Below are 27,736 nucleotides of genomic sequence, written 5' to 3' on the forward strand. Positions count from 1 at the left end.
ATAGAGGGATACGGATATTGTGTGGAGTATTGGCCAAGCACTAAGAGTTGAAACAAAGTGCAGAACTGCGGGAGTCTGGAGAAAAGCGGCTGTCTGAAAATTCCCCTGGCACACCAAACAGCCCCAGTAGAGACTGAGACTATAGCAAGCACCACAAGAGATCAGACAGCTGCAACTAACTGATCATGAGCTCAGCATTGCCAGATTTACCAAGTCATGAGGTTGGACAGATATGGCATCAAGCCATCAGACAAATAGGGAGGAGTCAAGGGATTACAAGAGTCACCGGGTTATGAAAATAATAGCCAGAGCATGCGTGGGAGAGTTGGAAATTTCCCAAGAAGGACAAATTCATCATAATAATATTTTTCTCACTTCTTAACTAATCTTTCCCTGAAATCCTTCTCTTCAATACAGAATAGTAATATATATCAGATCAAATTTCTGGAGTCCTGCCATGACTCTTGGTTCCTACATATCAACAGGAGTGCTCCTTGAAATATCTTCTGCTTCTCTGTCTTCATAAACGTTACCTTGTGTCAACTTTCCTGTTTTTGCATTTCCCCACATTACTGACAGATGGTATTTCTGCATACATGATTATTCCACTTCTCTCTCCTTTGTGACACTGAGATTGGGCCCAGGGCCTCAAGCATGCTAGACAAGTGCTCTACCATTTCTCAAATAGCCTTTGAGAAATCTCCTACGCACTAGCCATTGAGTTAAACCCTGAAAATTAAACAAACAAACAAACAAAATCATTACATTTGGCATCCTGAAATTTAGTGGGATGGCGAATGGAATTCAAAATGCTGTTTAAAGTCCTTCCGTTTGTACCAAACAGTACATTGCCTGATTTCCTCTTTGTAGTGGCTCCATATTGTTTCTCAAGCAGAACTGAGTATCTATCTACCTATCACCTATATCCACCATTTACCTATTACCTGTATCTAGGGCAGTGCAATAACAGATAAGGCCAACATATCATTCCAGTATCCTCACAAAGGAGCAAGAAGACCATGATTCCAAGGAGTCAACCCCTCTGGCTTGGCTGCCTTAAGGCTAGCAAACCGGTCCCACTCTCACAGAGTAGGAATCCATGACGCGCCCCCTAGAGCTTCTGGTTGGAATTGCAAGAAGGTGAGGTTGCCTGCGAGCACGCGGCCCGGTGGCGCATGCGTAGTACTCGGGTGCTCGCTCGGGGGAAGGGAGAGTCCAAGTGTGAGGGGAGGTCACCGTTGATCAAATATTCTTTTTCTCATGAACTGGGACATGGCTCCGGATTATCAGTTTAATTTGCCTTTCAACTTCATTAGTAACTCCAGGGCTGAGTCTCCGTAGGGAGAGATCAAGCGTCCTGGGGGCCGTGGAAGTCCATTCGTTGGTTTCCCCCTCGGGGCGGCGTTTGGATGGTGCCGGCCGGAGCGCGCGGGGGCGGAAGCGGCGGCGGGGGCGGCGGCGGCGGCGGCGGCGGCGGTGGCGGCTGTCAGAGCTGGAGAGCGGCCGGCGGAGCAGTCATGGAGGGTCAACGCTGGCTGCCGCTGGAGGCCAACCCTGAGGTGAGCGCGGCCGGGTTCCGCAGCCGGGGCCTGAGCGGGTCGGGAGGCCGGCGCCAGCCCGCATGCGCGCGTCGCTAAACCCTCTTCTGTGTCTCGTTTCAGGTCACCAACCAGGTGAGTGCGGTCGGTGCCTGTCACCCCGGAGTCCTTCCCGCCTTCCCCGCCAGCCTCCCCGCTGGCCTTCACCTCTGCATCCCCAAGGATCCAGGGATCTCATCCCGGGCGGGCGGCCCCAGGCTGCGGCTGTGGGCGGCTCCGCCCCTCTCGGGCCACCACCTGGCTCGTGGAGATGCCGGTGCAGCGAGCGTCCTCTGTCCCTCCGTCGGACCCCGCGTCGCCGGCGCTGCCAGGGGGCCCCGGGGTCTGAGGTTTGGTAGCCTCTCGCCTGGTATCCCCACCCCGTGCCTTTCCCCATCTTGGTTCGTCTCCTTGCCGTTGCGGGTTCCATCCTGTTCCTTGACCCTGTCCCTTCTAGGTGACTAATTTGCCAACACTTCCTGACTCCCGGCTTTGTAAACTTGCCCACCCAGTTCTGGTAATTCCATCCACCTCGTGTACAATGAAATCACCTTTCAGTCATCTTCTCTTGCCCCATCAAGGTCCTTCTCTTCCCTGCCACGCCCCCTTTCTCTTCCCGTCTTTCAAAGGTGGACCTGGTCGTTGCCTCCTGTACCACACAAAGCCCGGTTTAATCGTTGTCTTGTCCTGCAATGCGTAGCCACCTGCTACTCTTAAAAGGGAGTTTGTTTTGGATACTGAAGGTTGGGGCTTGGGATGCCTTTCAGACCCCAAATTAGGTGGTGGAATGCATATATATATATATATATATATATTAGCCTTTTTTTTTCTGCTCTCAGATTTAGTTCACCTTTAACAGTTCTCTTAGTTTGTTATATACTTTTCTTCCATCTTTCTTCTCATAACCGAAGGATAAAGATCTATTATCAACGTTTAAAAATGTTTTTGAGACCAGACATCGTGCTACATGTCTGCAGTATCAGCGTGTGGGAGGCTGAGGTAAAGAGGATTTTGAGTTCCAGCCCAGCCTGAATTGAAATGCTGCCTAAAAACCTGCTCCCTTCCTCCAATTATTATTATTATTGTTATTTTTAACGGTTTTTTGGTTTTTAAAGCGTTTTAGCAAATTCTTTGTATAAAACACACAGGCTTTATGTTAGAGGTGACATCCTTTGTCTTTTGGAATTTTTGAAAGTGTTTTCATTTATTTTGTCATTTATTGTTTCATTGATTTCGGGTGGAGGTCAGAGGACAACTTTCTAGATTCAGTTCTCTCAGTCCCTCAGGTGGGTCCTTGGGATTAAACACAGGTCTTCTGTATTTGCTGGTGGGAGGAGCCTTGACTCACTGGCCTGACTCCCTGTAGCTTATGTGGGTTTGTTATATATTTTTGTTAGCATCACTTCCTATCTTCTTAGTAAGGTGAACTGTGTAAAGTTTAAAAGCCAGCACTTCCCCGTTGCCTTGCTGTTCACACCACCCTTTCTGGAAGAGGCCAGCTTCCTTTCGTTCTCGACTCTTTGAAATTTGCTCATCTCTTTCCCTAGTGCATTTTATTTTGTCAAGAGAAAAATCTCAAAGAATTTCCAACTTCTGTGCATAAAAAGAAGTGTGTGCTTGAGCTGTAATGCAAAGTGATTTTTACACTTTATCGATAGCAATTTACTATATATGTGATAGCTTTCGCTCCATTGATCTGTCTGTTCCTCCTTCGGTTATCGTTCTCTTTGTTGTGGCTTTATAAGTCCTCAAATTGTATGAATCCAGCATTGTACCTTTTCTGAATTATTTAGGCTTTTCTAATTACTTTACCTCCCAGATAAATTTTAGAATGCTTGTCAATCTATACAGAAACTTGATTGTGAATGCGGCAACTGGATAGACATATTCTGAGGGGTGTGCCTTTACTACAGCGGATCTTGTCATCTTTGACCAAGGTGTATCATCACTTAATTAGGTCTTTGATTTCTCCATCAGTGTTTGATAGTTTGAGCACATAGCTCTTGGGGAAAAAAATTGTTGGATACCTACAAATTTGATGATTTGAGGTGCTCTTGTGAATGGTATTGCTTTGAAATTTCATTCTTGAGTTCTTTGCTATGTATTGAATGCAATTTAAAAGTTTGCCCACATCCTCAACCGTAGTAAGTTCAGGGAGTAGCTGCACTGCGCCTCAGTGTATCTGGCATCTTCTCGGTGGGTCTGGAGGATTTCCTGAACAGACAGACAGACGAGTTCTCTGCAGTCACATGCTCAGTCCCAGACTAAACACCTTTATCTCCTTTTCCTGTCTTAGTTCACTTGGTAATGTCTTAACTATGGCTTCGGAGTGCTGGTTTCTGATCTTAGCTGGGGAAGCTTAGACTCCTTCATTCTAAAGTTAGGAGCTTACAGAGGTCTTGGAGAGGCTTTCTCTCAGGCTAAAGAAGTTCCACTTTTTCCTAACTCGTAAAGATTTTTATTAATGTTCAAATTCCTCAAGTGATTTTTTTTAAAGCATTTGATGATGATCATGGAAAGAATTATATATAATTATATATAAAGATAAATGAACAGAGATATGACCAGTATTCCTCTGTACCCAAACTAGACAAACTATGAGAAGAAAGTGTGTGTGTGCGCACACACACACACACACACACACACACACATATATATATATATATGTATATATATATATATATATATATAGGCACTTAACATCTGATTCAGCTGATTTGGAACCTCATTCCTAGATAACTTTGACACATTATGAAATGCTCACTCTGTGGGCTTGTATCTTATTAATATGGCCATAAAGGCCTTCAACAATAGATGCATTTTAACAACATAAGACCATAACCAAAGGCAACCTTTTTTTATATTGAAGATTTGATTTACCATTTAAAGTCTATCAATGTAATTAGCCTTATCAGTTGATTTAAAAAAAAAATCTAGCCGGGCGTGGTGGCGCACGCCTTTAATCCCAGCACTCAGGAGGCAGAGGCAGGCGGATTTCTGAGTTCGAGGCCAGCCTGGTCTACAAAGTGAGTGCCAGGACAGCCAGGGCTACATAGAGAAACCCTGTCTCGAAAAACCAAAAAAAAAAAAAAAAAAAAAATCTAGTGATACTAAATGAAAATAATGATTAAAATGATACTAATTATTGTTTTAAGGAAACAATACAAAGTTTATATAACAACACAAAGTCTGTGATTTGGCAGATATAGTACCTTATTCCTAGATAGCTTTGATAAATTATAAAATGCATTTGCTTACACTAAATAAAATTTTGAGGACACCTTTTGTATTACCAGTTGTCTGAGCAGGAACTAGTTATACTTTGGTGGTTAAATTAGGATTGTTTTTCTATCCAGTGGGAAGGCAGAAAGGAAAGCCAGGCAAATACATCATTATCCATTGTTGAAAGAGCAAGGAGAAAATTCACAAGGGGTTGGGTCAGAATCTAGTAGGTGCCATGCTGTGGTGTCACTTGGTTACTTCTTGTTTTCTAGCCACATGTGGCGGCACACACCTGTAGTCCCAGGACCATCTGGCAGTTATGGGTCTTCTTAACTCTTAGTTTGAGGACTGTTTTATGCTGTGGGGATGCCTGGTGTCATGTGAGAACAGTCATCCTATGTCTGTAGCATGAAGATTAGTAATATCTGCTAGGCATCATCTAGAAGAGCTGTGACATATAGTACATCCGGTAAACAGCCATTTTTTTGTTTATTTTTATTTTTTATTTTTAGTATCCTGTCGACCTCTTTTAAGATACTTCGTTTTGCTACGGATTTGACTTAAAATAAAATAGAAAAAAAAATTAAGATCTACCTTATTTACATATATATATTTAAGTGGGTAAAAATAGCTGATGGAAAGTCGCAGATAATTGAACATTAAGAATTACAACTTTTTCGTGGTGGCGCACGCCTTTAATCCCAGCACTCGGGAGGCAGAGGCAGAGGCAGAGGCAGAGGCAGGCCTGGTCTACAGAGGGAGTTCCAGGACAGCCAGGGCTAGATAGGGAAACCCTGTCTCGGAAAAAAAAAAAAAAAAAAAAAAAAAGAATTATAACTTTTTAAACAAGAATAGTTAATCTGGGTAACTGTATCACCTATGAGTGTACTAGACCTGCATGTAATTTTATTGTCATTTGAGTATGGTCAGTTGATTATCTAATATATATGTATATAGAAAGAGGGAGCGGGGGAGAGAAGAGAGAGGGAGATAGTTGTAACTTAGAAGAATTATGAGTTTTTAAATAGGAAACCTCCCTAGAATTATTCTTAATTGTGATGTTATTGAGGAAGTAATATTTTCTTGTTTCATATCTAAAGGAAACTTAAGCATTCCGTGACATAGTTTTGCTACTTATGTAAATGATTAAAGTTAGAACTAGAGTTGGAGGCCATCTGCTAGATTATTACTCCTATCAGTTTATAGTGACCACTCCTCTGACATGGGTTCATTGTATCTCTTGGCCTCTTAGTGGCATTAGAAGAGCAACCTGCGTTCTTGAAACATCATTTTTTGCATTTTTACTTTTCTGATAATTCTGGTATTTCTAATTTCCCAATTACTTTTTAGGCTGTCTCTGTTTTTGCCTTCTTTGGAGGTTCCTGGGGACTTCCTTTGTGAGGTCACCCTTGATTGTCAACTTGGTGGATATAGCTGTATGAGGGGCTTTCTAGATTAGGTTTATTTTGTTGGGAAGACCCAAAATATGGGTACCATTCTGTGGTCTGCAGCCTAGGACTGAATGAAAAAGTCATGTGGTAGAGCAGGTCAAGGTGCTTGCATTCAAGCCTGATGGCCTGAGACTGCTCTGGGACCCACAGGATAGAAGGAGAGCACCAACTCTTGGAAGTGAACCTTAAGTTGCTATGTCAGGGGTTTGATCACAGCCTCAAGGAAAGCAATGCCATGCCTTCTAGAGCGTGGGTGTCCTCCTCTATGGTATTTCCTGATCTGTTGTTTTTATAACATTTGCCATGACATCAATGGCCCCAGTGGCCCTCTAAGCGCTTCCTTCTTCACCATCTTGAACACCTGTGCATTTAACTACTTTGATATTTCCATCTGGGTACTATTAATACCTCGAACAATATAGCTGAAAAAGAAATATGAGTTTCCGTCCTCTGAACCACTTTCTTCCTGTGTCTTCAAAGGCATTGCAGTGCATCATTTGCTCAAGCCAGCGCGATGGCTCTTCTCCCTGACCATGCCATTCTGAAGATGCCATCGTGTCTCTTGATTCTCTTGTGTAAATGTCTCTGGCCTACTGTGTGTGTGCTCTGAGATCCTGGCTGTCTAATCTTTTCTGTAATCTTTCTGATTGTGTAGATTGTCTTCACAGTGCAAGCCACTCGCCCGGACCTGGTCAGCCACTGTGGACTTGTAACTAGTTGTGCTTATTTTCTCCCCTAAAAGCCGTCATCCCCGCTTTTGTTTGGCTTTAGAAAAATGCACACAACATCTTGTAATCTTCTGCTTCAGACACTAATGGCCTTCACCGATTGTTTTTAGATTGCAGTGCAAGCCCTGCACTGAGGCCGGATGAGAGGTGCTGCCTGTTTCTACCCAGGCTGAGCTTCCCAGGCTGCACTTGGGTTTTTGAATGTTGAGTCTCTTGTTGCTTCAGAGTCTTCACTGCTTATCCGTAGCTTGAGTCACTTTATTGTAGTTATTTTATGGCAGTATTTTTTGGTCATGTATAGCTCAAGTTCCAGACATATACATTTGTGTGTGTGTGTGTGACATACTAATGTATGCACGCCAAGCCTCCCTTTCCTTTACCACTTTCCCTTCCCTTTCTCTTTTTGTTTGGTTTCTTTCTCCTCCCTCACCCCTACTCTTTCCTCCTCCCTGTTTTTCTTTTTACACAGGGTTTTGTAGTGGCTGAGGCTTGCTTTGAACTCTGGCTTCCTGTAAGCATGAACCACTGTATTCGGTTAATTTCTTCAAAGTTTTTACTTTGTGAAATTATTTAGGTTTCTCCTTCTCCTTCTCCCTCTCCCTTCTCCCCTCTCTCCTCTCCCTCTTCCCCTCTCCCTCTCTCTCTTTCCATCTCTCTCTCTCTCTCTCTCTCTCTCTCTCTCTCTCTCTCTCTCTCTCTCTCTCTCTCTCTCTCGCCTCTCCTCTCTCACCTCTCCCTCACCTTCTCCTTCCCCTCCCCCCTCCAGTCCTAACTGTCTTAGAGCTTGTTATGTAGACCAGGCTGGCCTTGAACTCAGAGATCTACCTGCCTCTGCCTTTTGAATACAGGGATTAAAGGCGTTCACTACCACTGATGCCACACCACCCAAGTCTCCCTAAATCAATCTATCTATCTTTCTTTCTTTCTTTCTTTCTTTCTTTCTTTCTTTCTTTCTTTCTTTCTTTCTTTCTTTTTCCTAGACAGGGTTTCTCTGTGTAGCCCTGGCTGTCCTGGAACTCACTCTGTAGATCAGGCTGGCCTCGAACTCAGAGATCAACCTGCCTCTGCCTCCCAAGTGCTGGGACTACAGGTGTGCACCACCACTGCCCACCCTCCCTGAGTATATCAATGAACAAAATTCTGTCTTCTAAGGTGCTTTAATTTTTTTTTTTTTTACAGCAATGAGAAGAACATTTGACTAGTAAAGTGATGTTTGTTTATTTCTGCTGGGACGTTTTGCCTTCTTATAACTTCCTTAAATTGTTCATCAGTCCTTCCATTGAAAGCATGTAGAACAAATCTGATTGTTCTTTCTTCATATTAGCACTGTCTTCAACCAAGGTGGAGTCATTTCGGTCTTCCCCAACATGCATGCCCACATGTATCAGTTACCTTCCTGGTGCCGTGATGAAACAGTATGACAGAGACAGCTCAAGGAAGAAAGAGCTTATTGTGGCTTATGGTTCTAGATGGGTGGTCCATGGTGGTGGGGAAACCTTAGCTGCACATGCTAGGCATGAAGGCTGGAGCAGCAAGCTGAGACCTCACTGCTGAACCACAAACACAAAGCTGGGCACAACCAAGAGGAAGGGTGAGGCTACTCAGAGCGCGCTTCCAGTGATCCATCTCCTGGAGCGAGACTGCCGAATCCGGGGACCACGTGCTGAGATCTGTGAGGATCCCTGAGGGGTTTATTGAAACCACCACACTGTCTTCCACTGGGGTGTGGCTCTAAATCCTATGGTCCCTGGCCACTGTCTTTGGGGTCCTCCCCTTGTCCTTAGCCATTATGAAAGAGAATACTGTTATCATAATCCATGCTGCGTCATCTTTGCTTGGTTCTGTGAGCTGTTGCTGTATTGTCCCGAAAGATGCTTCTGAGGAAACCAGTGTGTGTCTCTTTCTGGTCATTTGTACTTAGTCCACATTGAACCTGCTGTGAAGTAACTTGTTTTTCTGTAACGTCCGCATAAAATATTTCTAGTGATTTCCTATCCTGGGGTTAAGGAAATGTGCTCTTGTCTTATTTTGAGTCAGTCTGTTAAACTTTGTTCAGCTAGTTTCTAAGCTGTGATTCCTCTTTAACTTATTTTCCTAGTTCCATGCATGCATGCGGTTTCCAGCAGTGCACTCTTACTCGCAGTAGTAGGAAGCAGTCGCTAGACAAGTGTAATTATGTCATAACTACACTCACTAATGAACCAGTAACGAGCAGGAGCAAAGGAGGTCCTGAGAGAGCTTTGTCGCTCAGGTGAAGCTGCTCACTTAGAAAGCTCAGGCCCTGGACCAGTCCCTGACCCCGCTGGCAGGGTGGGGAGAAGGCTGCAGAAAGGAGTTTTAGGACAGAGTTTAAAAGAAAGTGATTTCTCCCCGGGACTCTTACTGTTTCTTCTCTCTTTTGTCTTCTCTCTTCTCTCTTCTGTCTTCTCTCTTCTCTCCTCCCCTCCCCTCCCCTCCCCTCTCCTCCCTTCCCCTCCCCTCTCCTCTCCTCCTCTCCCCTCCCCTCCCCTCTCCTCCCCTCCCCTCCTTCTGTCCTCTCCCTCTCCTCTCTCCCCTGTCTCCTCTCCTCTCTCCTCCCCTCCCCTCCCCTCCCCTCCCCTCCCCTCCCCTCCCCTCCCCTCCCCTCCCCTCCTTTCCTCTCCTCTTCTTTTCTTGTCTTTTTAAAGGAGAACTATTTTTGATTTATGTGAGACTGCATATGTCTGCAATAACCCAGCTGGCCTGGCACTGGTGATCTTCCTGCCCCATCTTCCTGAGTGCCAGGGATTACAGCTGCTTGCCACAGTGGCTGAATTGAAATATCCCTGATCTGGTGGCAAGTTTGTGTTTGGACTGTAGAGTACAAAATTATCTTTTTTTAGGATTACTAAATGCATTATGACACAATAATGATAATAGTGTACTTATAGTGCCACTACTGCCTAGATTTCATTTATACCATCTTCTTTTAAAAACAGGCATTTTTTAAAATTAAAAAAAAGTTTCATGGCTGCATATTGTAATTTATAAATTATATTTTTTAATTAAACAAAATTTTAAAGTTGTGGAATTTTAGTGAACTAATCAGTTAGATTTTTTGTGTTGATATTGTTATTTTATTATCCAGTGTTTAAACAGGAAAAGGCCAAAGACTGGTTCTAGAGGTTATAACCCCCTTCTTGTGCTATCCAAACACAGCACTTCAGATAAGTAGAGATGGTTCTGTAAACATCAGCGATTGTGAGAACTCTTCGGGAATCTGGTTAGTTTCCTGGGGGTTTTTCCTTTGTTTTTTATTTTTATTTAAACCTGGAACTCACTGGTTTCATTATACTGGCCTGCAAGAACCAGGGATTCTCCTGCCTTAGCCTGTCAAGTTGTGGCATTTCAGGAGTGCTCCACACCCAGCTTTTTATGTGGATTCTGAAGGACTGAGCTCAGGTTCTCAAGCTACGTGGAAAGCAAGCGCTTTTCCACCTGAAACCCCCACAGCCACGAGTTCAGTTTTTAAGATTATTATTTTGTGTTTCCTCATAGTTTTACAAATTTAAGTAAAAAAATTGCTGTAGTTCCGTAGATTTTCTTACTTACCTTTAAACTTGACTATGGTAGAATACCACATTGTTTTTTAAAATGAGACAATAAAACTGTCTGGGTTTATACTATTCAACTAACTGTAGTTGACCTTTTACAAAATGTGTCTTTTTAACATTTTCGTGTTTGTTTTAAATGCAGATCTGGAGTTTGTTTTGTATGGAAACAGGGCAGTTTTGTGATTACTCTGTTCTTTGAGACAGGGTCTCACTGTGTCTGGAACTCAATACGTAGAACAGCTTGCCATTGAACTCATAGAGAGCCTCCTGCGTCTGTCTCCCAAGTCCTGGGATTAACAGTGTCTGCCACCATGGCCTGCTGTAGTTAACTTTTAAACTGTTTATCTCTTGTATTATGTGATGGCTTCTGATGAGTGACTCATAGCAACCCAGATCCAGAGGTTTGAGCTAAGAGATACTCATTGAATTGAATTTTTATGGCATTTTTCATCAAGAAGTAATTCTTGTTAAGTTTTAATGATTCTTATGATTTAAGACAATGTGCTATTTAATCATTCATTGTGTTCTTAGCTTGGTCTTAATCAGTGTCATTGTAACTGGTGCCTTTAGACTTTGAATCTTGCTTAGTGCTTATTTTTGTTAGCTTTTCTGATTTATACTAAAGTCTCTTTACAGTAACTTAGCAGTTTTGTCCAGGCTGCATTCTTGTGAGAATGTTTCTTTATTTTGTAGTACATGCATGGAACTACTGAGCCATATGTGCCATTTTGTGTAACTTTATAATAAGTATGATTTTTATGAGTATCAAAATTAACAAATCCTCTGATCAGGTCTTACAATTAGAGATGTTACTAGTTGGGTAGTCTTGGTGTTTTCAGATTCTTGACATCGCATTCAAATCACTGAAACAATGCACAGAAATTTGCAAAGGTAGCAGGAAGACTTTTATTTTGTGAAATGATGGAATAAGTCAGATACACTGTTGAGGGGCACAGTGAGCCATGTAATTGAAGCCCTTCTAGGGCCCAGTTGGTGTTTGTCACTTCCTTTTATACGTTCACGTGAAGGTAAAGTTTAGTTTGGGATGTAGTTTGACTGGTTCTCTATTTTGATTGAGAGATGTTAAATTACATGATCATTTTTGTATTATACATATGCCTTTCTATGATGTATCTGATTTTAATCATATCCATGCCCAATTATGTCTGGACAGATTAATAGAGGATTTTCACTTTAAGTACAGTTTGCTTAACTGCACATGTACCCCAAACCAGTTCAGACTGGATCGGCCTTCCCATTCTTTGGAATGGGCTGTGTGTGCTAACAGGTTGCTGAGTGCATTATTCAGAGGAAGGGGTGTGTGCATAGTGCATTGTGGGTAAGGGTCTGGAGCTCAGCAGAGGGGTATGAACTAGCCACACCAAGTAAAGTCCCAGGCTTGCTAAACCCTGAATGCTTGCCTACCTCAGAGATGTCTGTTCCATCATGGTAATATGCAGAGCTGATTTAATGAATATCAGATTGTAGATAAAGGAGTTGAAGGTCCCAATCTTCTGTAACAGGCAGAAAAGGGAGTATACATTGAATGTTCATCATAAACAAGCTTACGTAACACGCGGAGCTATCTATTGAAGTGTATTCATTTCAGTTCAAGCAGTGTAACTTGAGTGTCTGTGATTTGGCTAGATACAGTGCTTAGCAATGGGAAAAAAGATAAGTTAGGGTCTCTTCCTTTAACACTGAGCCTTTAAAAAAAAATCCTTTTTTGGGTTCTAGGTAGGATTGATTATTGACTGACCTAGACCAGTAAATTTGCAAGAAGTGAAGAAGAGAAAGGGAAATATTTTCAGCTCTGCCTGTGAACCCTGCAGTCCTGAGTAGTAATCTGGTGAAGAATGACATAGGGGGGGGGGGGCTGGCTCTCTGTGTTCCAGACCATGCAGCTGATGGAGAGCTGGTGCAACACATGTCATGTACTTCTTCCCAAGAGAGAGTTTTAGCTGCCTTTCCTTCATCCATCCATCCATCCATCCGTCCATCCATCCATCCATCCTTCTGTCTGTCTATCTTGGAAGTGTTTGCCTGCATGTGTGTCTGGGCACATGTAATTTTCTCTTATTGGCAAAATGCTTAGCTATCTGTCTTTAAACCCCAGATGTATTTTTTGGATATCAGTATAAATTGTTGATGTACTAAAATAATAATTCATTATTTAATTGATGCATTAAAGGCTGGAAATAAGTTCTTAAGGTAACTTGTATGTCCTTGATGAAATCCTAGCTAACATACTCAATGTCAAAGTTATAGATTTTGAGAACAGATTTGTTTCCTATGTTAGGGTTTTAACTGTTTGGTATGTGATGTAAATTGCTCTCTACCTACCCTATTGATAGTAGACTTGCTTTACTGTGTTCTTTGACCTCTCAGGCTCTGGTATATTGATAAATAAGGACTATACATATTTATGTGGTATAGTCTGTGTTTGGTAGTGCTGCTTTCTGCATTCTTATTGAACATTAGTAATACTTGATCACATTGCTTTGTATATATTAGATATATAGTACACACTTGTCGATCATTTCCTTGTTAACAGGGCTTTTCTCTGATCAGTTAACATTTTGCTGGTTTTTCTTTTTCTAGTTTCTCAAGCAATTAGGCCTGCATCCTAACTGGCAGTTTGTTGATGTGTACGGGATGGAACCTGAACTTCTTAGCATGGTACCAAGACCAGTGTGCGCAGTGTTACTCCTCTTCCCCATCACAGAAAAGGTAATTGTAAAGCAAGATATATAGCTTCTGGTAAATGCAGATTTTTGGTGTTGAATAAAAACATAGTCTTTAAAAACAAATGATGTCTTTGTTACATATAATCAGCAGAATAAAAAGTAAGGGATTCTTAGTGTCTTATTAAAATAAAAGATATATGATTATAGATTGGCAATAAAGCTTTCTGTTAGTCTTTTACCTCTAGCTTTCTTCTCTTAAAGATAAGCTTAGCTGGCGTCAGCTTTGTGCCAGTGCCTGCCTGTAGCACTGGTGAGTGAAGCTGGGTGCTGTGGAGTTTGTCTGCAGTCTCTGCTACCTGAAAGGTTGAGGCAGGAAAATGGTTGGAGCTCAGGAGTTGCAGACTGGATTGAGCAGTACGGTGAGACCCTTGTATCTCACAGGCAGGCAATGAGTAAAATAACCGATGTGAGAATGCCTTGTCTTTCTCACACTGTTGGCGTCAGACAGTTACTGCTCTGCCTCAGGCTTTTGTTGGTCTGGTCCTTTAAATCATTTTCTTACGCTAGGCTGCACCTCGTCCTTCATAGCCTTCCTTTACAGACTTGTCTTGTTCAGTGTGTAGTGTTTGCATTGTGGACTATTGTCTTCCCCTCCCCCCAATAGTATGAAGTCTTCAGAACAGAAGAGGAGGAAAAGATAAAATCTCAAGGACAAGATGTGACATCATCAGTATATTTTATGAAACAAACCATCAGCAATGCCTGTGGAACGATTGGACTAATCCATGCCATTGCGAACAACAAAGACAAGATGCACTTTGGTAAACCACTTTCTGTTCCAGTTTTCCTCTTCAGATGTGTTAACTTTATTAAACAGTAGGGGGTGCTCTAACTCTCTCCAACTATAATGGTTATGGGAATGTGTCTATGTGTAAGCTGCCGGGAGAGAAATAAGCCCTTCTCATTCTTCATATTGGTGATGAACAGGATCAGCAAAAGAGTATTTGACATAATTACTTACCCAAGACTCTTAGATTCTTAACCAGTTAAAGAAGTTTTACCTAAAAAAATACTGTACTACATTTACTGTTAATTTTCTTTGTAATTAAAATTAAATTTTTAATCATTTTTGAAATTCTCAGAATCAGGGTCAACATTGAAAAAGTTCCTGGAGGAGTCTGTATCAATGAGCCCTGAAGAGAGAGCCAAATACCTGGAGAACTATGACGTCAGTACCTTCTTTCTATCCAACCTCATCCACGGGCAGTTTTACAGGATTGTAGGCTCTGTTCAGCGGTTTGTCTTGAAGCCATAGTTTGGGGAGGCATCACTGTCTTATCCGTAAGAAAGGGCTTCAGTTTTACTGAGGGAGCTGTACCTGAAATATCTGTAATGTTACTCAGTTGGCAGTTCTGTGTCCAGAGCAGATGAACAAATGATTTAGTTTGCAAATTAAATCCTGGACCCTCTGATCCAGTTTGAAGTAATTGTTTTAAACATTCATTATTTTTGAAAATCATTTTTCTTTTGAAGGCCTTTTGCCTGTCAATAGCATCAGTAGATGATAAGTTCTTTGAACTTACAAGTATGATGTACATTTTGATACTGTTTGTTTAGTGTTCCAAACTATTTTAGTTGCTTTAAGTTTAAAAATATTTAGAATTTTATACATCATCCTATTTTGCATAAAAGTAAACTAAGAACCTTGCTAGTTGCTAGTAATTCCACCAGTGAAAGGGAGCGGTCACGGATGTTTTTATAGAAAACATGTATGTATATACACAATAGGTTTTTTTTTAATTTGATCACACTGTAATACTGTTTTATAACTTGCTTTTTTCACTTATCACAAACGTATTTACACCAGTAAGTATATATTTAACATTATTATTTTAATGGCTGAATAGCTTTCCATTGTATAATATATTTAACTAGTAAAATGCTGTTTGAAATCTAAGAATTTTCTCTTTTTCACTACTTAAAATTATTACAAACCTGAGTAAAATATATTACTGTCTGAGGTTTTAGAACCATTCTTAATTTCATATAATCATGTACATTAAATACATCAACATATTAAAACCTAGAAGAGAAATTGCTGATCGGTTTGCATGTCTTAAGGCTTTAATACTTACACAACAATTACACTTTTACCCTGATCTTCTATTACGTCCATTTCTCTGCATCTTTGATAGGAGTGGGTCTGACTGGAGCAGTTTGAAGTTTAGCTAGCTGGGCTCCCTAGCTTCTCACAAATGCATGCCTTTTGCACCACGTTTTAAACTTGCCGACTGAAATGCATGCTTAAGCATAAACCCGGGCAGAGCCGCAGGAGCACGCACCTTGGAGAGACAGATGGCTGAGCGTCTTCGGTCTCTGTGAGATGCTCACTTTATTCCAGTCTTAAGTGAATAAAGTGTTAAGTGTTGCTCTAACAATTAAGGAAGCTAAATGACCCTCTCCTTGCACTATGAAAATTTAGAACCAATGAACTAGTCTGTTTCTTAATGCTTACGGGATTTGTGGGTAGAAAGGACAGCACCTCATTTGCTTACTGAGCTACAGTTCTGAAAGGTTTTGTGCTAAACTGCTCCTAAAGTTCTTCCAATCTCCTGCCTCCTTACAGGATTCTAGATGGTAAAAACTGAGCTTTGTTGTTGTTTTCACTTAAAAGATAGATACAGCTGTTTTATGTTTTTGTAAATAGTTTATATTCTTATTACAGGCTATTCGAGTTACTCATGAAACCAGTGCACATGAAGGTCAGACTGAGGTATTTCACATTTCTTTTCAAAAAATGTTGCTGTGTGTAACTTTGATCTTCTATTGTAGGACTTGTGGAAAAGTATTTCCCCAGTTTGGTTTTCTTTTTGTTTTTCCTTAGAATTTGTTTTTGCAACAGCAGCAGCCATAGAGAATGATAGCAAATGAAATGTTTTGCCCAGGCTGCTACCATGCTACATTAATGTCTGGGCCACTTTGCCAAAGCTGTTGACAGGTGTAGCAGGACCTGTGGTAGGTGGCCTGCTGCTTCCTGTCAGATTCCTGTGGCGTCTACACATCCACCTAGCCTGTGTGGTCTTTGGGCATCGCTGTCATGCCTTGCTCAGTGACTCTTTTCTGGGCCACATGGTGTTCAGCAGCTCTGCCGGGTCTGTCTCTGCTCCTTCAGTTGCCTCTTTTGACTTTATTGACTTATCTGTTCCTTCCCTCTGCTTTTCTAAAGCCCTCACTCTTGTGGGAACTTTGTCAGAAAATATTCAGTTAGAATGACTAGAATTTAATTGAAGCCAATGGTATATTTAAAGCTCCAGGCAATTGTACATTTTCTTCATATGTGACTTGAAATGATACTTTCCAGGGCAGAGATTATTTTGGAAGAAGAAGGGAGCCAGTGAAATGGAGAAATTATGAAAATGTCATGATAAAGCTCGTTATTTTGTACACTTTATATTAGCAAACAGGAGGAAAAACTCACATTTCACACATGGGATGATATTGCCTGTTGACTTTAAAAATACTTGGAAATTTTTTATAATTAAGATGATTTTAGATTAGTCTTAAGTCTGTTTTAAGGCTGAAATACTTTGATACTATCATGTAGCTATACTTATTCTTTCAGACTATATGACTGGGTGTTTGACTAATTGAAGCACTGAGTGTCCTTGTAATTATCCCTTCCAAGCTGCTCTCGGGTTTGTCTCTTAACGTTGTAGACTGTTGGTTTGTATTGAGTTTACAGTAGACCAGTGTAGTGGGCAGCCTTGAAATAGTCCAGTGCTTCTGTTGTTTACATGGCTTGTTGTGAGCCTTAGGAAGTATGTGTTGCAGAGTTAAAACTAGTGATGAGGACCAATAGAAGATTATAATAAGATGCCAATTACTTATAATAAAGCAGTTCAGACATAATCACTTCCAAGAGTGCTGTGCTGCCTTCTTCTTGTGTCCCCTCTGGAGCTTCATCCAGTTATTGGTTTAGCATCTGAATGACAGACCCATCTCTTTTTGTCCAGACTAAAACTTCATCATACGTTGTAATCCTGGATGCCACCACAGGAATGACCCACTGACATTTCAGAGTACACGTGTCCTTGTTTGAGGTTATTATCCAGGCCGTCTTTTCTGTCCCTTCATGTTTCTACAGGCTTCCCTCCATTACATTTCCTAACATCTAATTCAGTTGGTGCAGTGATTCTCAGAGTGGACTGGAAGGAAGGTAGTATTTTTAGAGGGCTTTTCATAAGCTTTACTCCCACTAGAATGAATTTCTTCTGCTGCTTTATCATGTCTCACAGTTGAGAACCACTGTTAGAGCCGCATTGTTTCTATGCATTATACCTCTGAGATACATCAAGTTGAAAAACAGAGTTTGAGGACATTCCCTTTTGTTGCAGTAAATCTCTCCAACCCAGATATGCCCCAGCAATCAAAACACTGACACAGTTAATATGATTACATGCCCTTAGAACTTGCTGTTTCTCCAAGCCATGTGCTTCTGCTCTGCTTTTCTTCTTCCTCCTCCTCGCATCCTCTCCCTCTTCCCTTTTCTCCTTCTTCTCTCTCCCACCTTCTGCTCCACCTTCCTTTTTATTGGCCCAATGGTCAGCTCTCCTTTATTTTACAAATTAAGGTGGGAAGCAGGTTAACAGGAAATCACCTGAGTGCTGACTCATTCCTTGTTCACAGCCACTCACCAGAGAACAGAATTAACATCAAATATAATTAGCCCCAGGGCTATCTATAACAATTACCCATTTTTTTAAAGATTTATTTATTTATTTTATGTATATGGTACACTGTAGCTGTACTGATGGTTGTGAGCTATCAGGTGGTTGCTGGGAATGAAGGTTGCTTGCACCGGTCGGCCCTGCTCAGTCCAGCCTAAAGATTTATTTATTATTATATTTAAGTACACTGTAGCTGTCTTCAGATGCACCAGAAGAGGGCGTCAGATCTCATTACAGATGGTTGTAAGCCATCATATGGTTGCTGGGATTTGAACTCAGGACCTCTGGAAGATCAGTCAGTGCTCTCAACCGCTGAGCCATCTCTCCAGCTCCACAATTACCGATTTCTATGTCAATGTGGCCCTCTTTAGCCTGCCTGTCTTCAGGCCTCCCCTAACCCTGGCTACTTTGGCTACTTCTCTGAAAACATATCTTTCTAGCAATCTCTTATTTTATTCCTGTTCTTTCTCATAATTTCTCTTTCTGAAAATATTTCTTCTCACAGCATCTGCATTTCTGATTTCTCCTCAGCCTTCAGAATTAGCTTCAATGTGACCCTCTACATAAAGCACTCTATAACCTGGATATATTTTATCTATGCTATGCCCTCTTCCATGTGACTTCAATGATTTGCACTTATTTATTTTTCATATTCTTTTTAGCTACTTAAATATGTATTTTTTAAGTCATGTGTGGTAGCATAAGCTTAAAATGTTAGTACTTGGAAGGCTAAGGCATAAGGATCAGCACTTTGAGGTAACCTAGTCTACAAAATGAGTTCTAGGCTCACCTAAGCTGCATAGTGAAGCCCTGTATAAACAAACAAACAGTGATGTACATTTTCCTACCTTTTACCAATTCTAGGCCCAGGATCTGTTTAATCTGTTTAAACTTACTTGCTACTGTTTCTACCTTAGTGGTACATAACATTCCTCCTATAAGTCCATAATAGCACCTGAGCTTCTGAGCTAGGGAATTTTATCTCTTCTTGTGGTTCTGTTTATTTGCAATTTCAAACTATTCAGAACTGTTTTTTTTTTTTTACACATAAGGCTCACTACATATTTACTGTTTCCAGTATGGGGTTAGGAATGTCTTTTGTGTTATGAAAATGAAAATTAAAAAAAGGATCATCGGCTAGGGATATGGCTCAACAGTAAGAGCACTTACTGTTCTAGAATAATTCTCCCAGAACTGAGCCTGGATTCAGTACCAAGCACTCACCTGGGCTAGCTCATAGCTCCTTGTTACTACAGTTTCCGGTTGTCTGAAGCTCTCATCTGGCCTCTGGGTACCTATGTGCATATGATACAGGTATACAGTCAGAGGCAACTCTTTTAATCTCAGCACTAAGGGGAGGCAGAAGCAGGAGAATCTTTGCGAAGCCTAACCCAGCATCGTCTATATAGTAAACTCCAGACTAGCTATCAGTGGATAATCAGTGAAACACGGTCTTATAAACAAAAAGGACACAATCTTAGATTTTTTTTTTTTTTTTTGGAGTTCTACAGTAAATATTTTAACTAGAGCTTTTTTACATGAGGTCCCTTGATTTGTGGGATTGATTTGCAGATTTTAAGATGATCTTACTACTGTCCCCTAGTAATTATATATTAATGTCCTCTGTCACTGAAGAAAAAGACCCACAATATATAGCTTCAAATCTATTTTACAACCAGCTTAAACCTCTACCAGGGACAATTTTTTTTCTCTTCTTCTTGTTTCATTAATCAAGAGCATGCTGTTCAGGCTTGATTGACTACAAGCCCAACAGAAGGAGGCATTTCTCAGTTGTAGTTCCTCTTTCCAGATAATTCTAGCTTGTGGCAAGTTGATGCCACACACACACACACCCCAGCCACCTCCAAAACAAAAAAGTTGAAAAAAAAAAAAAAAAAACTAACCAGGACACTATCAAATAACAGAGATTTGGTAATAGAACTTTAGGTTTGGTGTGATGTTCAGCCTCATACCATATTTGGACTTTTTGGTAACCTAGCCTTCTGGGATACCTGTCCTCGCTGCAGAGATGGCATGGCCCCTTCCTTACCTCTCTGATCTCGCCTTCAGTCCTTTTCCAGGGAGGCCTTCTTTCATCATCTACCTGTATTACTGTCTATCGTCAAATGCCATTTCCTTCCCGGTCTTTTAAAAGTCTGTAGCAAGCTTGTTCTCCCTTTCATTTATTTCTTCATCTTGCTGACTTATTAAGATGTGGGCTCCGTGAGAACATGGACCTCGGTTGTCATACATGCTTTGCATTACCAGTGGAAGGCTGGCTGAAGCAGGCTTCAGTAAAAAATAACGTAGGAGAAAGGTTAGGACACAGGATGTAGTTTTCATACTGATTCCTCTGCTTGTTAATGTGGGCAATATATTTTCCGTGTGTAAACTAAAGCTAATAATGCCTACCTCATTAAACTATAATTAGGTTACTATAATGATTAGTGAGTTAATCTCAGAATTTGCTTAAGAATGGTGATGGGTAGTCAGTGAATTGATGGTGATATTACTTTACTAGGCATTGAGAAAGTTTAACCTGAATGGCAATGGGAATGAAGCCAAATCAAAGGGAGCTTGGACTGTATAGGCAGAGGTACCAGAGATGCTATATCTAGTGTTTATCAAATTGGGCTTATGAATTAATTGAGTTTATATCGTGAAATTGTATTTTCTTTGTAATGGATTGTAGTGTTTTTTGACCTATGAAAGGCATTTGGCTTATGTGTTTAAGTCTTATGGTCATGGCAGATATTTTTAACATTTTGTCTTTGGGTAGGATCTTGTAAACTCTCAGAAGGGAGTAATGGAAAGGCAAAAATAAACTCGGGGTCACTTAGGTGTTAAAAGGAATGGACAGAGAAAGAGAAGCCGTTAGTTAATAGTGTGTACTGAAGTTGGTCATAGACACAGATGGTATCATTTGACACCCAGAACATTGTGAGAAGGGAGGGGCTGAGGGGGAGGTGTATTGTATGCTGAAGTTTGTGAACCCGAGGAGAAGTCCATTAAGTTGACCCACTAATATTTTTGTGTTTGGGGTTTTTTGTTTTGTTTTGTTTTGTTTTCCAGAATATTGGCTATGGTCTGCTGCCACAGTTGAGTTGTTCCATAGATGTTTTTCACTATCTCACCATTCTTGTCTGTCAGACACTAGCTAATTCAGAAATTGAGACAGTAGGCCCACTTCACTTAGCTTTGTTGACTCACTGAAAGATACTGCTTTCGTTTTTAAAACTAAACTTAAAACAACAACCCAAACCCAAAAACAACAACAACAGAAACCTGGGAGGGGGTACTGGTCATTAAGTTTTAGTGGAGGAGTCCCAACCCTTTGATCTCTTACTTGCTACATCACCATTTTGTATTCTATTCCAGATAGCCAGAATAAAAGTGTGCTTAGGTTGCTGTCCCTTTAACAGTGGTGCAGAAGTGACTCAGTGTGTGCTGTGTGCCTCTATAGGAGCTTTAGGATTACAGGTATTATCTCCCTTTACAGATGAAGCAGCTGCCGCAAGGCGAGGTTCAGCCTCTGTCCCCAAGGCTTAGCCAGAACTTGAACTCGGGCAGTCCCGCTGCGTGGTCCACCTCTAGTCCTGCCAGCCAAGTGCTGGGATCACAGGTGTGTGCCCCCATGCCAGGCCACACAACACGATAGAAAGCTGACAGGCTGACTGTGTAGCCACTTCATGCTTTGCACTGAAGTGATCGCCATCCTACCTGGGGTGGGAAATGGACTGTCTGAGAAACAGTAAACTCATAGCCCTTTAGTTGTACTTGAATTTCATCTCTGTAGCAATTTTATCGGGGTTTTTTTTTTTTTTTTTTTTTTTTTTTTGTCGTTAAAAGTGCCATGTTTAGAAAATTTACTGAGATTATATTAAGCAAAATTTTGATCAACAAAAGTGTTGTTCTACATATATGCTACAGAACTGTATGGCTCAATGCTAAATGTATGGTTAAACATGACTATAATTAGATATAAGCATATTTACTTAATTTAAAAAGGACTATACGTATCCAGTCCTGTCGGAATGCTGAAGATGATAGAGCCTGGGCCTCTACCAGACTCGTGGCAGAGTAAAAGATTCTCTCAGACACAAGGACTCTGAGAGCCTGAGCATTTCTAACAATTAATGAGTAGTCCATAGTGCAAGAGCGGACAGACATTTGCAAGTTGTACATGAAGGCGAGAAAGAAAACCCCAAGTGGTCTTTGCCTTCCAACTCCACTTTCAGTCATTGGCCAGAAAGAACCACCGGGTAAATTATAGTAATTATTATTGGATTTTTAGCAGACAGAAAGCACGCAAGTTTATTCCTTTAAGTAAACATGCTAAAATTGAAAGTATACCAAAAAAATACATTTAGCATTACATATTTAATTTCAGTCTTTTAGAATAAGCGAAGTAGTTCTTTTTCAGAAGTTTATTAGAAAAAAATCTTTTCATACTTCATTAAATATCAGTCTTTACCCAGATGTTCCTTGCAGGTTCTTCCAAAGAGGTTCCTCATGGTTGTGATTACTGGGCTACAGGGATAGACATGCATAAGGCTTTCAGTCCATAGGGTAACTGTCTTTCCTTTACTGGGTCAGGTAAACAAGTGAATTAAGCATGTTCTTTGCTAGAAGCTGTACATTGTAAACATGAATAAGAAAGGTTTTTTCTTCAGAGATCTTCTATTCCACTCACTAATGGCTTTGAGCATAGCCAATGCAAGTTTTAAATTCTTGAATGTTTCCCCTTTTTAATTGATTTTTTTTGACAATTTCATACATGTAAATAGTGTACTTTAATACTAGTGTTAAATTCTGTTTTTAAATTTTTCGTTGTTTGACAAAAGGAAATAATGGTACCTTGCTAATAAGTTCTTTAGTAAGTTTGGGAAATGAATTTAAGTCACAAAATAGAATCAAATTTAATGTATAATGCAATATGCAACTGGTTAGTGTTGTTGACTTTTACACACAAGTTTATTTAATTGCTGAGTAACGTTCTAATTTCAAATATATAATCACAGATAGGTATATATAATTAAGGATATGTCACATACAGTTGTGTCTTGGTATTTTTGGTGGATAGATTATTCCAGGCATACTCATAAAAAAAATTCCTCGTGTAAAACATTCATTTAACTTTTATTCATTGTTCATTTTATGTGTCCTTTGAATATATATATATATATATATATATATATATATTCAAATATATATATATATATATATATATATATATATATATATATATCCTCTTGTGTTCTTAAAATTATCTGTAGATTTCTTATTGGTTAGATATTAAATGTTAGGGAATAATAAGAAAAACTATATTTTGTCAGCACACATGTATAAAATATAATAGTATTTCAATCTTTCATTGGTTAAATCAACATCTGGAGAGTTCATATTAACATAACCAAGTGTGTGTGTGTCTGTGTGTGAGAGACGCTGTTAGAATCTAGTTATTTTGTAGATACAGTTTATGCCTTCATGCAAATTGAAGAGGTTTATGATTTTAAAATATCTTACTACCTTTATTTTGTGTGCATCCGCACGCTTGTGAGTGAATACCAGGCTTGTGTTTGGAGTCAGAAGACAACTTTTGGATACAGTTCTTTTCTCCCACCCTGTAGATCCCAGCACCCTACATCTGTAGGTTATTAGGTTTGGTGGCAGGAGCCATCAGGAGCCACCTTGTGAGCCATCTTGCCAGCCCTGAGGTACAGCAGAAATCAGCCCATTCAGCCCGAACCAGCTCCCAAATACCTGAGGGGAAGGCTCCCTCGCATTTATAACCCTTCCTTGAGGGCTTTTCTGTCTTCTTCCTTTTGCTGTAAAGGAAAGGGCTGTTAGGAAGAACTCAGTTCCTATGTAGAATTTAAGTTTCTGATTAAGGCATGTAAGTCCAATTTTGGACTTGCCAAACTTCCAAAAAGTTTGAAATTATAGAGGATGGAGAGATGGCTCAGCAGTGAACTGGGTTCGATTCCCAGCCCCATGTCAGTGACTCATGACACCTGGCAAGTGCAGCTCCAGCTTACACACACACACTGACAGACACAACTGAAAGTAAAGTAAGTTCTTTATAAAGTTGGAAATTTTTCTGCCCATTTTTAGATTTTACTTTACTTTTCACAACCTGTTTTCCTTTCCAAGACTCGGGGTAAAGCTTTTGGAGGCAAGTTGATTTTAGTTTGTTTTCAAAGTAAGAAACAATGGGGTCCCTGGCTAGCTCCTCATCTCATGCCCTGTGTGGGCTCCCTCCTTCCACTGTTGCTTCTCACTCTATTCCCTGAATGCAGGGAAGCCTTGCCTTTCTCTGACCTCTCGCCTCCTTTACCAGTTCCCAAATGTTAGAAATGAGAGTGGTAAGTTATTCCTTGAAGGGAAGCATCTATCCTGACCTCAGAAAATCCACCTTTCAGATCTAACTAGATGCTGTTCTCCCATCTGAACCTGCCTTAGTTATAACGACAGAATTGACATATGGAAATGGTAAAGTCTTACTTAACATCATTCATCGTTCATTGTGGTCTAACTTTACAGATCAGAAGGCATTTTAGGACACAAGAACTTGGTACTCAATGAAAAACTTACTTGGGGCTACTCTCAAATTATATGAAAAGAATTTCTGAGACTTAGTCTAGGTAGCTTGAGACCAGTAAGGTTACATTTCAGGTAATACTAGAAATGAGGAGCTCAGCTGAGAACCCAGTTGTTAGCCCTGCAAGGGAGAGTAAGCATCAAGAGTGTCTGAGGCTGTGGACATTGCCTCATACGGTAAAGAGACATTGCCTAGAGAGTCTGTGGTGCTGGTTTATGGATTTGGTTTCTAGCTTGTGCTTAATTTTGTCATCTTTGCCAGTTGAACAGGGAGAAGTTTTCATCTTTTGCATGGATCTGACTTTTTCTATTTTAAATCCCAACTTTAAATTTCCTCTCATCCAGTGTATTGTGCTGAAATCTAACCTAAAATTTGCAGAAATTCATTTAAAATTAAATAATAATACTGATTTTAAGGCTTGAAAGCCTTATACGAATATATGTATCTCCACATATATACATGTATGTATCTTTAAAAGGTTATATAATTATAGTCTTTTTATGCTGTATTGAGCATCCCTAAAGAGGCTTTTGTTTTTCTTTCCATGTTCTATTTTTAAGACTCAGTGATGGTCCTAGTGTTAGACGAATACCCTGTGAGGCGGGGAGACGATGGGTCAGAGGTTAAGAGCACCTGATACTCTTTCAGAGCACTAGCAGCTTCTAGCCTGTAACTACAGTCTCAGAGAATCAGATGCCTTCTCTGACCTCTGTGGGCACTGCACTAGTGTGCTATACATTCACGCAGACAGACCCACATACATGGGGTAAATACCAATAAAAATAACAACAGAAATCTTTTATACTCAATTATAGACAAGTGTATATTTCATTAAGAAGTCATAATCATAATATAAGAAGCTAATTTTTTTTTAAAGAAAGGTGTTCAGTATACTCTGTTTAGTTCATGGTATTTATTTCCATAACTATCCCTTTTGAAGATTTCATTAGTTTCTCTAAGGCTTCACAATAAATAAATAAATAAATAAATAAATAAATAAATAAAATCTTAAAGGCAAACAAATCAGTCAGTGTTGGGGATGTAACACCATTATAGAGCCTTCCTAACACCAAAAAAGAAAAGCAAATAAGTAAATAAAATAAATAAAATAGAGAAATAAAATGTTATTCTTTAAAAACATTTATTTGTTATTTAATGTAAAAATGTGAAAAATATAGTAGAGAATATACTTTTAGCCAGGTTCTCTGTCTCTGTTTTAAAGTTCTAGGTAATTTCATTTTGGCCTATAAAGCAGTTCTAATTGCTTGGTGTTAAATTATCTGAAGAATAGTTTTATCTTTTTTTTTTTTTTAAATAAATAGAGTGTGTACATATTATTTGTGAAAGGAAATTTTCTCTGTAAGGACCTGAGATGTTTTTAATTTTATTTACCTTCTTCCTGCAAATAGTTATAAATTTAACAATCAGAAAGGAAATTAGAATTATGTTTGGGGAATGCAGGTAGAAATGATAAAGACGCAACTGTGAACCAGTTAAATTATTGACAGTGCTGAAGGGAAGTAGCTATCTGTATTATGGAAAATTTTGATATTGCTGCCAGCTGTTATAAATCCAGTTTTGTGATTAAAAAGCCCTGCTTATGTGGTATTGACCCAGTCAGATACATCATTGTTCTTAGATTAGGCAGAATTATACTAATTATAGTCATCGCCGTTGTTTGTTTTTAAATTAGTGTTTCTAATGCTGTTCTGCATGAAGAGTAGAATATCTTTATAGTATCTTTAGATCTCCAGAAAGTGTCTGCTTGGGGAACTATAATTGAGGCAGAGGTTTACGGTACACCTTGTTTTATTTCTCTCCCCTTAGTGTTTTTGACTAAGTGAAGGTGCCTGACAGCACCACTATCCACCAGTTCAGATGACTGTTAGCACTTCCATAGTAAAAGGTTTTAATTAAGATCTGTCTATGATACTTTTAGATATAATGTTCTATAATTAATAGACTACAGCTAGTTTAAAACATGGCTTTACCTGTACTGGACAATTAAAAAATTGCATGACACTCTATGTTTATTTTGTTATAATAATCTGGAGTCAAACCACAATATCCTTAAAGTGTACAACATCATTGCATGTTCTATATAGAGTGCTGTAGATAGTCTCATTACACCATCAAGATTCCAGTGTAGTTTGCCAGTGGGACATAGGGTTCTGTTAATGTCCTGGCAAACATTGTTGCTTGTTACTAATTTTAGTTGATAATTGCTGATGACTTTGCAATACTTCTTGTGAAAGAGATTATCATCATGAGATAAATGCAAGTATAAATAGAGTGAAAACTTAGAGTTACTGCTCCAATATTTAAAACTTCAAATAGTTACTAGCCTGCCATGGTGGTCCATACTTTTAATCCTAGTACTTGGGAGGCAGAAGCAGGATCCCTGAGATCAAGGCCAACCTGGTCTAAAGAGCAAGTTCCAGGACAGCCAGAGCTACACAAAGAAACCCTGTCTCAAAAAACAACCAAAACCAAAACCAAAAGTTACTTATTAAACCCTTAAGTCTGACATAGAGGCCACAAGACATTGACTAATAGCTTCACTGTTGTTTAAATGCAGCTTGAGCATCCCTAATCCAAGATCACAATCTAAAATGGGGTGCTCACTTGGTAGGTGTTTGTTTGTTTGTTTGTTTAATACCACAAGCTCCAAAATTTGGAACACTTTTTGATAAGAGCTGCTATTACATTATGGGGAACAAGACAGTATAATAATATATCATCCACATTTTAATACTGTAGAATGTTAGCCAAAAGATACAAAGATGTTTGAAACCTACTTAGCCAGGATTATGACTTTGTTTTCCTCACTCTTTCCTCTGTTACATATGCTCACACTGAAAAACATGTTCAGAAAGAGAGCTAGAATCACACATAAATATTAGGACAATACTTGAGCAAAAATTATATTTTTGTGTTTAGAAATAATCAGAATTTCTATCTTATGGGATTGTTGTGGGAATCTATAGCCTCAGTATCTTTGACTATCTAGTATAAAATATTGTTAGCTGTGGTTATTGTTGCTTGATCAGTATATAGAGATATTTCTGTAAATATTTGTTAGACCATCACAGGTATAGAAAGCTAACAACAATAAAAACACAATGATGTCTTCCTGGTGCATCATTTCTATCTCTGTTTAGAGAGTAGTGT

The 27,736-nt window shown here is 39.8% G+C and overlaps 1 protein-coding gene across 3 annotated transcripts in view; it reads left to right on the forward strand.

The window, feature by feature from the left end:
• Nucleotides 1–1,452: 1,452 nt before the first annotated feature.
• Nucleotides 1,453–27,736, forward strand: part of Uchl3 (ubiquitin C-terminal hydrolase L3) — a 42,842-nt gene continuing 16,558 nt past the window's right edge. The window contains exons 1-7 of one of the 3 annotated variants that reach the window (XM_021181780.3): nt 1,453–1,559; nt 1,662–1,673; nt 13,152–13,280; nt 13,902–14,058; nt 14,380–14,465; nt 15,963–16,010; nt 21,464–21,586. In XM_021181780.3, the coding sequence (XP_021037439.1) occupies nt 1,518–1,559; nt 1,662–1,673; nt 13,152–13,280; nt 13,902–14,058; nt 14,380–14,465; nt 15,963–16,010; nt 21,464–21,586 (597 nt within the window). In that variant the 5' untranslated portion in view covers nt 1,453–1,517. The remainder of the gene's footprint in view (nt 1,560–1,661; nt 1,674–13,151; nt 13,281–13,901; nt 14,059–14,379; nt 14,466–15,962; nt 16,011–21,463; nt 21,587–27,736) is intronic. The other 2 variants (XM_021181783.2, XM_085828813.1) reach the window with 2 other exon arrangements.

This window comes from Mus caroli, unplaced genomic scaffold (genome assembly GCF_978045245.1).
Source record: "Mus caroli unplaced genomic scaffold, Mus_caroli_1 scaffold_12, whole genome shotgun sequence".
In the NCBI taxonomy this organism is placed as follows: Eukaryota; Metazoa; Chordata; class Mammalia; order Rodentia; family Muridae; genus Mus; species Mus caroli.